Source organism: Photinus pyralis, unplaced genomic scaffold, assembly GCF_008802855.1.
Source record: "Photinus pyralis isolate 1611_PpyrPB1 unplaced genomic scaffold, Ppyr1.3 Ppyr1.4_LG2, whole genome shotgun sequence".
NCBI classification, from domain to species: Eukaryota; Metazoa; Arthropoda; class Insecta; order Coleoptera; family Lampyridae; genus Photinus; species Photinus pyralis.
Genome location: NW_022170403.1, coordinates 39,587,085 through 39,601,278, shown reverse-complemented (window position 1 = coordinate 39,601,278; position 14,194 = coordinate 39,587,085). Strand labels below are relative to the sequence as shown.

Here is a 14,194-nt window from a genome sequence, read left to right as displayed (position 1 = left end):
AGTGACCGAACGAGATAGTAGCCGTCGGTAACCTTTCATGGACAAATTTGCATGTTATTTCCTGCACTAAACTCAAAGGAGACAATGCACCTGATGGACTCTTTTCGTGTCGAGTCAGAAAGGCAGATTTCCGTCGACTCAACACTGCTCTATTTTCTAATAAATTTCGAAATGTTTCGTTAAATGTTTGAATGTAGGTAATTTTTTCATTTTATATTAAAAGAGGAAGAGAAAGAACACTACCTAGATTCCAAGCTCGCGGGATTTCATTTCAGACGCGACCCTTTCGAAATAATATAAGCCATTTTCACACCAATAGCACGACTGACTCGGAACACATCATATAATTCGCTTATTAAAACTAATTTGAGATAATACGAATTTACACAACTGGAAAAATGGCCGAATAGATGGTTTTATTAAAAGTTAAATCGTTTTCAACTGGAACAAATTTATGGCTTTAATTACGTAGGTACCCGGTCTTGTGTGATATTTCCTCTGACTCATTTAATAATGTTGGTAAGTGTTCAGTTTATTGCTTGGCATATAGCTTTACCCCTTTGGATTCCAGGCAATATTCGCATATAAAGCGATCGAAGTAAATTTACATTGAAACTTGACGCATAGTATGTGATAATGTAAAATACCACTTACCTCAAAACTGATTAAACCACTATGGTCTTGGTCCAATGTGTTGAATACATAATGAGCATACTGATTTGTGTTAGCTGAAACAAAAAGAAATCGAGTTCATTAATCATTTCCCTGGGAAAATTATATCCACAAACATGCGTTCATGCACTCGTTTGTTTTATAAATTGAATTTTTATTAACGTTGTAGTAGGTATTTGCATAGCATATTGCGTTTCGCATTTATTTAAATGTTTTAGTTATCATTATTTCGTATCCCATTTACATTTTCGCAACCATTCATTAGAATATAATATAATGTATATAATATAATATAATATAATGGACACTAACGATGCCACGACGCTAAAGCAAAGGAACGAAGGAAATTCGAGTTTGAAATTTAATACACTCCAAAACCAGGCTGCTAAAATAATACAAATTTTCGAAATTACAATGAAATTAACTCGATATTTTGAAATTCTTACTATTCAAGACAGAAACAGACCAATGACGAAATATGGATTGAAAAGTGCTTTTTCGATATTTAGAACGCAGTGAACATAGAATCAACAGAAAAATCTGACTTTTAGCTACCTACATTATATCTAATGTACAGGGTGGTTCACCATTGGGATCTCCGTAACGGAGATACAGTGTAGGTTAGCAGAGTTGCTCGTTTTTGTGACTAAAAAGACGCTTTTGAAATTGTTGAAAAATTTTTGAAAGTAACTAAAATTCCACCGAAAAACTGAAAATGTCAAATTTAGTTTTTATTTTTCCTAGCTTAAACGGTCCGAAATGGACGGTTTCCGTTGGCACTTTCTATGGACACTTTATTTCGGAGAATATGAATTTATCAGAACTTCCATACCACGCTAGATGTAGAAGCTATACTGGCTACTTATTTCTCATGGGCGCCGCATATTGGATTTTTGCGGAATGACATAGCGGACACAAAAAGAAAAATGTTGACGTGTCACACCCTATACTTTAACATAAATTTACAAAAAATTTCAAAATCAAAAGATTTACATTCATTTCTCAACAAAACACCCACGGGTAACTAGATCTTGCTGAATCAACATGACTGAAAGCGATGCATTCAAATGTAAATCCAATATGGTGCCCATAAAAAATAAGAAAGTGTAGCCTGTAGCCTCTACATCTAGCGTGTCTAACGCATCAAATTAGATTGACGAAGTGCGTAGTACAATGTGTAAACAACCTCATGCAGATGTTTCGTTTGGCCTGGGTACCAATATTAAAGGGCCACCCTGCATGAATATCAATTCCTTTTTATGTGTAAATTTGATTACTGCTTTTAAATTAAACATGGAGTTCGTTCTTTTTTTAATTAACGAGCGACCCAGACCCAGTTCGTTTATGATTTCGCACTTTCTGTCCGCCTGTTCCCAATTCTATTTTCAGCAACAGGTGATCAACTTCATATTTTTATGTGGACCGGAAAAAAGTACCGACTTAGGTACTGTTATTGAGTAGCATTTTTTATTACGAATATAACGATGTATGGCACAATGTTATTTTTTATTTGGTACTTATGTCATTTACAGGCACGATGAATGAATTATTTGCCAATGGCTACTATGTACATCAAAATGTTAAAAATTATTTATTATGTAAGTAACAAAAACTGCTTGTTATTAAATGTTTAACTGTTTGGTGTAGTAGGCGTTGACCGAATGTCAAAATAAATACATTGATGGTTCCAGTAAATGACACACCTAAAAAGAGTGCCCTACATCATTGTATTTGTAATAAACAATGCAACTCAATACAGTACAGTACCTACTTTCTTTCCGGTGCATATAGGTAATTTATGATTTTGCACTTTCTGTCCGCCTGTTCCCAATTCTGTTTTCAGCAACAGGTGCGGACAATGGTCATTAATGAAAGATAGCGGTGCACATGCGCAATCCATTTTTGACGTGCTACTTTAATTTCTGTTTATGAGATTTTAATGCTTTTCTAAATAAGAAAGTTGGAACTGTGCATCCGCAAATCTAAATTTTGAAACTAACGTTAGATTTTCCAAGCGCCTATGCATCAAATTTCATTTAAATGCTTCTATAGATAAAAAAAGATCTCTAGGATCGTTAATAAACGACAAAAGTGTAAAATTATGGAACATGTAAAAAACGGTTTTTTGGTTTTTTACAACTAACGAGCGGACGGACGGACGGACGGACAAAGTGGCCACAATAGCGCATTTTTTTTAAATTTTTGTGGAAATGCGCCAAAAATAAATCCCCAACGGACAACGATAACAAAAAAGAAACTTTTTTCGTGCTCGTCCACTTAACCCAGTATTATTGGTATACGCAGATGTTCCTCAACATAACCTTACATTTCGTCGAAATTAGGTAAACCTTTTGTGATTGTGGAAAACTTCGGACTTCGTTTCAAATGTTCTTGTTATTAAGATACCTTTTAACTCTTTTTATTCATTTTTGACACTAAATGTCGTTATTGTAACTATTTGAAGTAGGTATATAAGTTCGTCTTTAGTATTATATGATGGTTCGATCGCCCTCGGTACAATAAACATATTATCAACTTTCCGAGCGCAAATTATGACTTGGCTAATGTGCACGAGCATGTTTACAGTTTCGTCGCTAATCTCGAAAATTATATGACCGAACGTCCCAAATGTGTAAGAATAGGTAATTTTGTTCCGTAACGAATTGGGTGATCAACTTCTGTTTGGGGTATTAACATGGGAATTCCGACAATCCGTTCTCTGTTGAATGAACTCGTACCAACGCATAGATTCAAATTCAGGTTTAAATTTGAAATTCAGAGTCAAATTCATATTCAAATTAAGATTGACTGATGTAGAATATCAATTAGGAAATTCTTACAGTTATCAAAATGAATTAAATTATTCAATTCGCGACATCTTGAGAAGATGCGTTTCAGCTTAGGTACCTATGTACCGAAATCGTTAGAAAATAAACATAATGCACCTGTACCTAGTAAAGTAGCACTTACCTTATCGATTAAAACCTAATTAAGAAATTAAATGTCCAGTATGATAACGACCAATACACTTTCCAAACAATTACAAGTAAGTACTTTAGTGGTGGATTCTTGCACTTGCAGTTATAGAGAACAAAACCGTGTTTGTCATATCTCATAATAATGTAATGGAAAAGTACGTACCTATGTGCGATTGTATTAGAATATTTACGTAAGTATATAGTTTTATAATAACATCCAAAAAGGTACGGTTGCACAGAATATCGTCAACTACTATACGACTACATGTAGCCCAGTGGAAAGTACAATCGCAATCATATCTCATTTGAAAGTTATTCCAATTGTCCCTTAACAGAAATTAATCCCATTTAGATGTAATATACCAACGCCATTAGGCTATTTACCGCAAGAAATATTTTCGGCCTTTGTGGAACGAACGCATCAATTTTAAAGCAAGGGAAGTATTCCAATTTAACATGAATAGAGTAATCTTATTAACAATTTAGCAGAAACCATAACAATTAGGGCAATAAGTACCGTTATTTTATTTTAAGCGGTCACGAAACAAAGATAATAACACTTTCAGAAGAGTGTTGCAAATGAACAAAAAAGCGATAGAAATGGAGAAATAAGTAAGAAATTACAGACCCTATTTTTACTGCAGTAACAGTTCATTAAAGTTAAGAAACTTTTTAACTTTTAATATCCAGCTGGTGTATAACCCTGCCTCTAACATTAATTTTTGAAGTTTCTGTTACAACTTTATTTTCGTATAAGAGTAATTACCTTTCGAAAGTTATTAACTATTCACCACACTCTTATTGTATTTATAAATTTTTTGTAGTCAGGTCTTGTTTTACATTATTAAAAATAAAGACATTCAACATCAATTCATTTCCAGGACTCAAGATTGTTTGAAAATAATTCCACCTTAGAGGTAAATTTAGGGATTATTTATTACCACAGGGTGGCTACACTGTACCCACTCGTGCATTTTTTAAGATAATTATAAAAGTAATATAAACCAGTAAATCGTTGAAAATGTGCCGCATGCTTGGTTAGTTAAACCTTTTGCGGGCATCTGTCAACGTAATTAATTAATTTCCTAATTTTAGAATACAGTATAGCTAAATTGATTATTACCGGCGGTCTCAGAGATCGAGGAAGACGAGCTTTTGGCTCGTGTGGCGGTTTGGGTCGACCCCGTGGGTATCACTAGGGGAGAGTGGAACCTAGTACATCAGTGATGGACAAGGTAAACTTCTTACCGAGCAATTTGCAGCACAGTAAGGGGGCGATCTGTTTGATAGGCGGCCAACTTCCTGCAAACCAGGTAGGCGTATGACTCATATAAGAACCTTGGGCTTACAGGCGACGAGTAAGAGCTTTGAGCCAGGTGGAGGACTATTTTTGTTATAAAAAGGACAACCAACTGAACCCTATGACTTGCATTTATGTCGACAGACGATTCGAATCTTATCTAATGGCTGATTTCTGTTTCAGGGATCTTGTAGGTCTAAGACGTCACCTGAAAGATGGCAGAGAACGAGCAGGCACTTGTTGGTCTATCTCCCGTACGACTCGGAAGAGGCTCCACCAAGCAAGGAGCTAGCTGAGTTGATAGAGTACTGTCGAAATAATGGGTTTCCCCTTATGGTTGGCTGTGACGCACACCATTCATGCGTGGGGCAGCACGGCCACGAACTAGAGGGGTGACCACCTTCTGGAGTACTTGCAAACAACTGATTTAAATGTTTTAAATCAAGGAGCAGCCCCTACCTTCGTCACAGCGCGGAGGCAGGGGGTTCTTGATCAGACGTTGGGCTCCTTTTCAATAGTTCACATGATCACAAATTGGCAAGTATCTGATGAGCCGTCGCTTTCGTACAACAGGCACATTCTTTTCCAACTAAATCTGTCATCCCACGGCGGCCCCTGCAGGGTCCTGATCCACTAACTGGGACTGCTATGTGGAGAAACCTTTACTCTGTTGGAAAGCAGGGCAGGTGGAAGAGGCGAGCCTTTCGAGGAACGAAGAAGAGCACACCTTGGTGGACCTTGACCTTGAAAAGGTTCGTTAGGAGGTTCGCAGGCTCTTTAATAGGGCCATGCGAACTAAGCTTACCGCAGGTATAAGGACCATATACGAACATCTAAATGAAGATTATTGAGGACCTTCTGTGTTAACATGAAGGGTCTTCCTGAAGTTCAAAAACTTTGAAGATCCTTATGTACAGTCTACCGCGGATGATGCTCTCACATGAGGAAAGACACTTTCCAGGTTGTGGGGACCACGTAACTTCGGACCCACTAAAAGGAGCTACCCAGGTCGGTGTAAGGGCGATCGACTGGAAAGCAGTTGCCCTGGTGGCTACCGAGGGATATCTGAGATGGGCAGTCAACACGTTGTCTCCACTGCTGTGGTGCCTGGTACTAGACGGGTTCCTCCGCACTCTGAGCGAGGACGGAGCGTATACACAGGGATACGTGGACGATCTCGCAATCGTCATAATTTGGAAATTTCTAAATTTAGTGAGAGCCCATGCAGGGGGCTCTTGGATAGGTGGTATATTAGCTTGGTTTCTCGGTTAATACCGTGGTTGTTCTATTTACGAATAGAAGGCGAGCGGACCTTGATGGGCTCACTCTCGTCAACTGGGTCTGACCAGATCAGTGAAATATTTGGGAGTCATTATAGACTCCCGTCTGGAAAGGGCACATTGGGCTAATACGCAAAAATGCCACCGCATATTTATAAGCATGTAGAAGGGTTTTTGGTTGTACATGGACTGGTACATTTGGCTTTACACTGTAGTGATAAGGTCAATAATACGGTACGGTACCCTTGCATGGCCTCTCGTGCCCAAGGCAACCTACAGGAAGCAGCTAGGAAAGGTTCAGAGACTCGCCTGAATGGGAGTCACTGGATCCAAGGAAACCAGCCAGCTTTGGCCAAGGAGGCACTTCTGAGACTAGAGCCTGCATACTTAGCTGTGGAGGCGGAGGCTCGCGAGGCTTCCATACGGCTAAACGATTGGAACGAGTGGAAGGATTAAGGCAGCCTTGGGCACGGGTGGATCTGGGAGGAAATCCTCAAATCCCATCCTCTCTTCGTAAGAAGCGATGTGGTCCGGGTTGTCCTACTAAAACCGAGTAGTTATAAAGTCCTTCTATCAGACAGGGAACAGTGACTGAACTCGGATTGCACGTTCTTTAAACCTGAGGGGCTCGTGTACTTTACAGACGGATCTTTAAAGGAAAGACGAACGGGCATAGGCATATATGGTAATGGACCGAGAGCTGACATCAGCTTTCTCCTAGGCTTTCTCCTTGGTCAGCATAGCACCGTGTTTCAGGCAGAGATGTCAGCTATCATGACTTGTGTACGGTAGAACCTCCGTAGAGGTTACCGTAGCATATGTGGTATGCAGTGACAATCAGGAGGCGCTGACGACCATGTCAGCAGACAGGTTCCGATCGGGTACGGCGCTTGATTGCAGGCGGACTATAGATATATTACATTAGCCTAATAGGGTAAGTTTGATCTGGGTGCCAGAGCACTGCGAAATAGAGCGCAACGAAAGGGCGGACGAGCTGGCTCGTGAAGGCAGTGGTGGAAGCGTCGGGCCCGAACTTACCCAAGGGGTTGATCTCTCAGGGTCAGGAGTAGAAGCCATTTTAGGAAGATCACCGGTGCCCTTACAGAACCTAGCGCCTGCATAACATTGAGGAGCCCACGTGCAGGTTCTATGGCGAGGCAGATGAATCTACGGAGCATGTGGTCTGTCACTGTGACGTTTTGATCAGAGACAGAGGCGCTTTCTTTCGGTGATCCAAACGCGTTTGGATTGTCAAATCACGTTCTTTCGAAGTGTGATCTTATGATCATGATTGCTAAAATCGTGAACAAACTGAACATAAAAGTTTTATGATCATGAATTCCTAACCTATAAATGTAAGGATATTTTTGCTCAAATGTTCGATTAGTCAATATTTGTAACTGAAGAGGGGCATAATTGTGCAAGTACTTCCACTTGTAGGTATTTAAATTATTTTCATAATCCAAACAAAAAATACGTAATTCGAATGCAAATGTGTACTACGTAAACTTAACCATACTTTGATTTAAATTCGCGCGTTCTTTCGTAAAACGTGATCCTACGAATCACGATTTTGGAATCATGAATCATGATTGCTAAGCAGCCGAAAGAAAGCGCCTCAGATATCAACTCCTTGGCGACTGATATCTGGAACCGGGGAGGTGAAGCAACTTAGGCTAAACAGGGTTCTACCCTTGATTGAGAGGAACGGGCTCTGAAACTAGTTGCGAATGAAAGGCGAAAGGCACAATGGGCGTTTGGTGTGCCTAAGTGCTGCATGGTTGGGCTCCCCTGTGTATCGATAGATAAGGATATACTAGGAATAATCTAACAACGATTTCAAGGTTTTAAAATATTTATCGGCTTCTGGGCAAATTTTATTTTATTTCTCGATTTCACAGCAAGAGCAGCAATACTTGCGAAATTTGGTGTAAATCGTTTTACCATTCTAACATACTCAAGAACGTTTTAGTTTATATCACTGTTATCTGAAATTTTAAAATTGTATTTACGTAGTCGGATGAGTTTTTAATTCATATTTGTCTATAAGAAACCCTAAACATAAAAGACCGGGGTGACAAAATTTAAATTTTTTAAATTTCATTTTGAATTCGGCATCCTTGAATTTAAATGGGATTCCTATGTTCTTCAAATGTGCGAGAAACAACCATAATATCGTACAATAATAAAAAGTATTTTCTTCAGGAGGTGGACCGAAAATGTTACCTTTGTTGTGTCGCTATCGCATTTGCAATACCAAGCGACATGACCATGTATTCGAACAACTTGAGAGAACGCCTGTTTTAAATCTATAAAAGTGTGTTACGCATCAGTTTATCAAGGTACGATTAAAATAAGGTAAGGGATGTGCATCTGCCTTTAGTTTAATTTTCTACCGTCAAAACATGACCCCGCTTGTTGTAACTATCATAGTTCGTGAATTTGATGGAGGGGTATATGGCCCAATATTGCAAATTTCTAGCATTTTATCTAAAGCCTTATTTGCGTGAATCTGCATTGCTAAACATGTAGAAAAATCTTGGTTTACAAGTTTTGCTTGTGCGACCTAATCCAGGATTAGAGATAAATCAATTCATAGGTTTAAAAGTTCTTTCCGAAGATGATTTAAAATCATCCATACAGCAAATTGCTTTAGATGAAATTTGCAGAAGTTGAACTTGACGAGAATTGTACTTATTAAAATCCAATGCCCCGTTACAGATTTAAAATGTTGCGGTGTCGCTTTGGTTTGGGGTCTCTGGGAAGCTTTTATAAATTTGGTCTGAAATCGTAATCGATGTAGAATATTTTTTAAATCGCGACACTTTTAGAAGTGCTGAAAGTAGCTTACTTAAATGACATCAATTTTTATTGCATTTTTGAATTTCAAACCGGAACTTTCCGGAGCTATTCTATTACACTGAATCGAGGAACAAAGGGTAACATTTACAAGTTTACAACATGATCTAATGGCGTGCCAGTTTAGCTTTACATGTCTGGAGGAGCCTTAAGAGCTTTATTGCCTCGAATAGCATCGGCGATACTGAAATTCACATAGTCACTAATTAAATTGTTACATTCTGTTGGTTTAAGTTTTTGGTCTATTATCGCCGAATGACATTTGATAGCCGCTAAATATTAAACTAAGGAAATTCAAAATTAAGTTAATGTAGGTACGATTTTAGTAAATTAAAGAACAAGAAACTATATGCATTAGAATTATATAATTTTAAAAACGATTACTGGAATTTAATTATTAGTGAACAGAAAATGAATGAATTCAACCTAAATGTTTTCATTTAAAAATTCAAGTTATTCTAATTTGGTTTAAACACCCTGCCGTAGACGCGATAACGAGAAAAACAATTAAATTTTGCTTGATGGAAAGGAGTTAAAAGTTAATTAGGGTCGGTCGAGTACGCCGCTTTTATTGTCCTTTTAAATAAGGCTTTATTTAATTCGATTTTTAAACGGAGAGACGGGAGAATATAGTAACCCTAATATCATGTTATTATATTTTTGTAGTGGTAGTGTGTGCATTATTTAACAATAGAAATGAAGCTAAAGCCTGTTTTACATGCTGAAAGTTACTTCATGAAAGTCGAAAGCATGGTGTATCTTTATTATACACCATGGTCGAAAGTAAAATAATTTTTTATTATACCTGAATCACAATCTCCGTTTTAAACACTCAAATGCGTGCGAAAAAGGGCCTTTAAAACACACGTGCTTTAAAGTTGCTAAGTAACGATACTTCAAGTATGACTTTTGAAACTGTCATCTGGATGAAATAAAAAATCCTCTTAGGTCGCTTTCTGTAAATGCAGAACATTTCTTTGGCTTTTGTACCTATCCTTTGGTTGAAGCTTTCACAAACGCGCGAAATTTAGGGTATGCTTTCAAATCTGTTCCACTTTTTAATCGCAGCATTGTTTTAAAGTTTTAAATGAATGCACCAAAATATAGAAGATTTAAATACCTTTGACATTTCCTTCATATATGCCAGCATTATGGATGCATTTAAGACTGTATTCGTAAGTAACTTCCTATTCGTCCATGGAAACAACTTTTCATATTCTTTATAATAGGCTTTACTGGATTTGGATTTTACACCTGTTTAGGTTTAGATTTTACAAGCGATTTAATGGACGATGTATTATCTTTTTCAACGGAAATCGTTTTATTTACAAAGATGATGATGATTATAAGCAAACGTCAAGTGACATTTCCATGGCAATCGTGAAATTTCGAACACCCAGCCCACTTAATTAGACATGTATTCGAGTATAACGTCAATATGATTTCATTGAATTTCCTATTTTTAAATTATACTGCAGGTATAATAAAAAATACTATAAGATACACGTGTATAATTGGTCTTTAAAGCACTTGCAACGTTAAAGGCACTCCGCTTTGCGTCGTGCCCTTAAACTCGTTGCGCGTGCTTTAAAGACTTGATTATACACTTGTATCTTAATATACTATTTAAAGTGACATATTTCTATTTCACTTTCAAGTGAAATTTTGCTAATGCCAACTCAAAAAATATAGGTTAGATCGACGCCTTTCTAAACTTGTTTCTCTTTTATATCTATGCAGTAATGCAGTTGTAATTTTTACTCAGTAATCTGCCATTACCTCCGTTAACACAAATGGCCATCAAATGACACAAAACAGAACATTAATTTTAAATTTCTAATCGTAGAGTTGGCAGCCCTAAAATTTCAGCTGAAAGTGAAATACTTGGCAAGAAAACCACCTATTGTGCATTTACAAAAACTTTCGGCATGTAAAACGCGCTTAATTCAGATTATAGTGATACCAGTATACACGATTTCTTATTATTGATTATTGATCGGTTGAAGTTACCCACATATATGCAGTAAGTCAGAAATTGTTGATGGATAATAAAAAAAGCTAACATAAACTGAAGGGAGGGGAAAGAGCCATCCAGACCAATTGTTCCTAACTTTGAGTATGAAATCGGGCATAGTTGGACTGTGTAGGAGCATAGCCTACCGATATATATTTGCTACGGTAGGAGTGAAGTTATCCTAGAGCTAGACCCTTCAGTAGGTAATATGGAGACTTTTAGAACGGAACTTTATATGTTGGGCTAAGACGCTGTAAAGGTATCACCAGGGGTATCACGTATAATTTGAGTTTCTTGTGAAATTTCTTTTTTGAGAAAGACTAACCACATTGCAGATGGTTTCATTCTTGATTAAAATAATGTAAACCGAAACCGGTTGGGCGCGATATTTAAATTGTATGAAATTTGCTGATGTGTTCTTTTGTTAAATTTTATTACCTTATGAGATGTAATCTTGGTACTCATACTACCATTAGTGGCAATTACACAAATGCAGTTACACGCTTGCTACATTCTTTTCTAGTTTTGAGTGCAAAGATTCCCTGCCCAAAACCTTGACTTTCTAGGGAAATATAATCTATTTGAAAAGATATTTGTGACCAACGTGTCAAATAATGCCAAAAAAAATTTAACCGTCTCCTATTCAATTAGAGAGAATAAATTAAGGTATCAATCTATTAGTTACCTTTAACGAAAATGAGGGTCGTAATTAAAATGAAGTTGGAAAATTGGAGTCCTGATGTACGAAGCAGTTTTCCATCAAAAGAAAAAGTAAGCTATATTGATTTGTGAAAATTTGCTAACCTCTTAATTACTTTGAAACTATAATAACTAAACTACACATGGAGCAGTAAAACATTATTATTTCGGCTACATACCGAAGGATTAACTGTTTTCATAAATAAGTTTGAAACAACTTCCACAACTTCTACGCAACTTCCTTTGGTATAGTTCACAAACAACGCAAACGTTTCGAATGAAACGGGGTGGCATTACAGAAGTTGGAGGATTTCCAATTCACAATAATGTACAGGGATTAAATACTTTAGTTTGAATAGTAGAATATTATAAAAAAAGTGATTAATATACCATTAGAATGGGAGCGTAACGGATAAACTTAGTAATGAATTATGATATCAAATTATTCTTATGCCATTGATTTTAAATGCCGGTTCGAGTTGATTATTATATGCGAAACTTTGGCGAATAAATTTCTGTACAGTTGGCTAAATTTGGTATGAGTAATACTCTTAAACGGCGCAGACAAGAAGGGGCGCAAAAATTACTCAAATTTTATGATTGTCGTATCACGGATATAAACGCCGTTTCTATTTTTAAGACCAAACGATCACGGATAAAAGCATTACCACAATGTAAAATAAAGTGAAAAAATTCCCAATGTCTCATATGTAGACACTAGCTAGGTTGTTAAGAGTTATACAAGTAGGTATAACTTTCAAGAATATAACTGGAGAATTGGATATTCCTGTCGAGATGCGTAAAATGCCATACAAAAGACTAATAAGGCTTGTCTCACAGTGGAAGCGGTGTCGCAGTTTTATTAGTTGACAGTTTTTCGCGTCTAATTGCTAGGCAACGGATTTTCATTACCTAAACAACCCAAATTTACTCGGTAAAATACAAACCTCTTGTGCAATTATAAGTGTCCGTCCGTCCGGACCCACTTCGGCAGCTTCGAACTACTTCTAGGGGAATGGTCCTGGAATTTTTTGCAATACATAGCATATGCCTTGAAGGTGTGCCAGACGGCCATCAAATGTCGCTGTCTAAAAGCCCCCCCCCCCCCACGAATAATTTCCTAAGATGCTATTCTTGAAAGTAAAACGTGCATAACTTTTACATACGACAACCAATTGGTCTCAGATTTTGCATACGCATGCCTTTAGTGGTGCCAAGTTAAATTTTAGATGGGGGGGGGGGGTAAATAACACATGTTCTACTCTTCATGGTATTCTAATGAAAGGTCTCATCGAAAATAAATTGGTTTGCACAAACTATAACTTTCCCGTGCGACTCTCGCATTGTATTCTAATTAAAGGTCTCAACAAAAGGAACCGTTTTCTACCAACTACAGCCCTTATTTCTGTCCTCTTATCAAAGTAATGGGTGGAGAGGGATTAATTTTAATTTAATTTTTTGTTTAATTTAATTAATTTCCAACCAACCAACCATAGCCCCCCTCCTCGACTTCTTATCGTGGTTGGGTATATTCCCTCATACCTCAAGAACGGATTGTCGGAAGAGGTTACTCACAAACGCCGATTGAGACGTCTGCAAGAGGTATATCCATTGGTGATGTCAAAACAAAAGCTATTTCGGTTTAAAAAAATGCGATTTATCTGCACAAGAGTTGTGCACAATTTATACTTGTTTTATTTGTTAAGATATTGTCATTTTTTCTTGAGGCTACGTGCTTCTCAATACAGATCAAAAACAATTCGCAAACTGCATGTACGTTCTAGTTCAACAAAATAACAACGAACTAATAACGAATTTCCCCACGGAATCAAGCCTAAGCCATGACAAAAAGGCGATTGTACAGAAACATAGAATTTGAACTCAAAAATATTTAACATTGTATGTACAATCAAATTAAACACCATCACCATCAAAATATTCGTAACAGATATTTAAATGAAATTTTGTATGTAGGCACCGAGGTAAAAGTGAAACTAATGCCAATTCAAAAAATTTGTTTTACAGGTTTTTTGATCTGGTGGGACAGAATCAACCCCTTAAGGTGTGTTGTAAAAAGGATGTGAAGACATCGAGGATCGTTCGGTATTCAGTTGTATCGGATTTTTTTCTTTCGTTCTCATCGTGCGACTAGGTTATCCCCTTTTACCTAATTTCCACAAGATTTTCGATGTTATCGACGTTGTTAATTATAAATAAAATGAGCGATGCTGTAATTCCTGCTTCAGTGTCTTCCCTGTTTGAAGTTATTCAAAAAAATCTCGAATGTTGCAGCCAATCTCAGAAATTTCCGCCTACGCTACAGTGAATTCTAAATCTAAGCAACGCGCGATGTGTGCCACGTGTTAGAAGAAAGAGCAAACAAATTTTTTTT

The 14,194-nt window shown here is 37.2% G+C and overlaps 1 protein-coding gene across 1 annotated transcript in view; it reads right to left on the bottom strand.

Moving 5' to 3' along the window:
- The window catches only part of LOC116163996 (Kv channel-interacting protein 1-like), a 109,803-nt gene that overhangs the window by 35,282 nt on the left and 60,327 nt on the right, over nt 1-14,194 (bottom strand). The window contains exon 4 of the mRNA XM_031478124.1: nt 655-728. Coding sequence (XP_031333984.1) covers nt 655-728 — 74 coding nt within the window. The remainder of the gene's footprint in view (nt 1-654; nt 729-14,194) is intronic.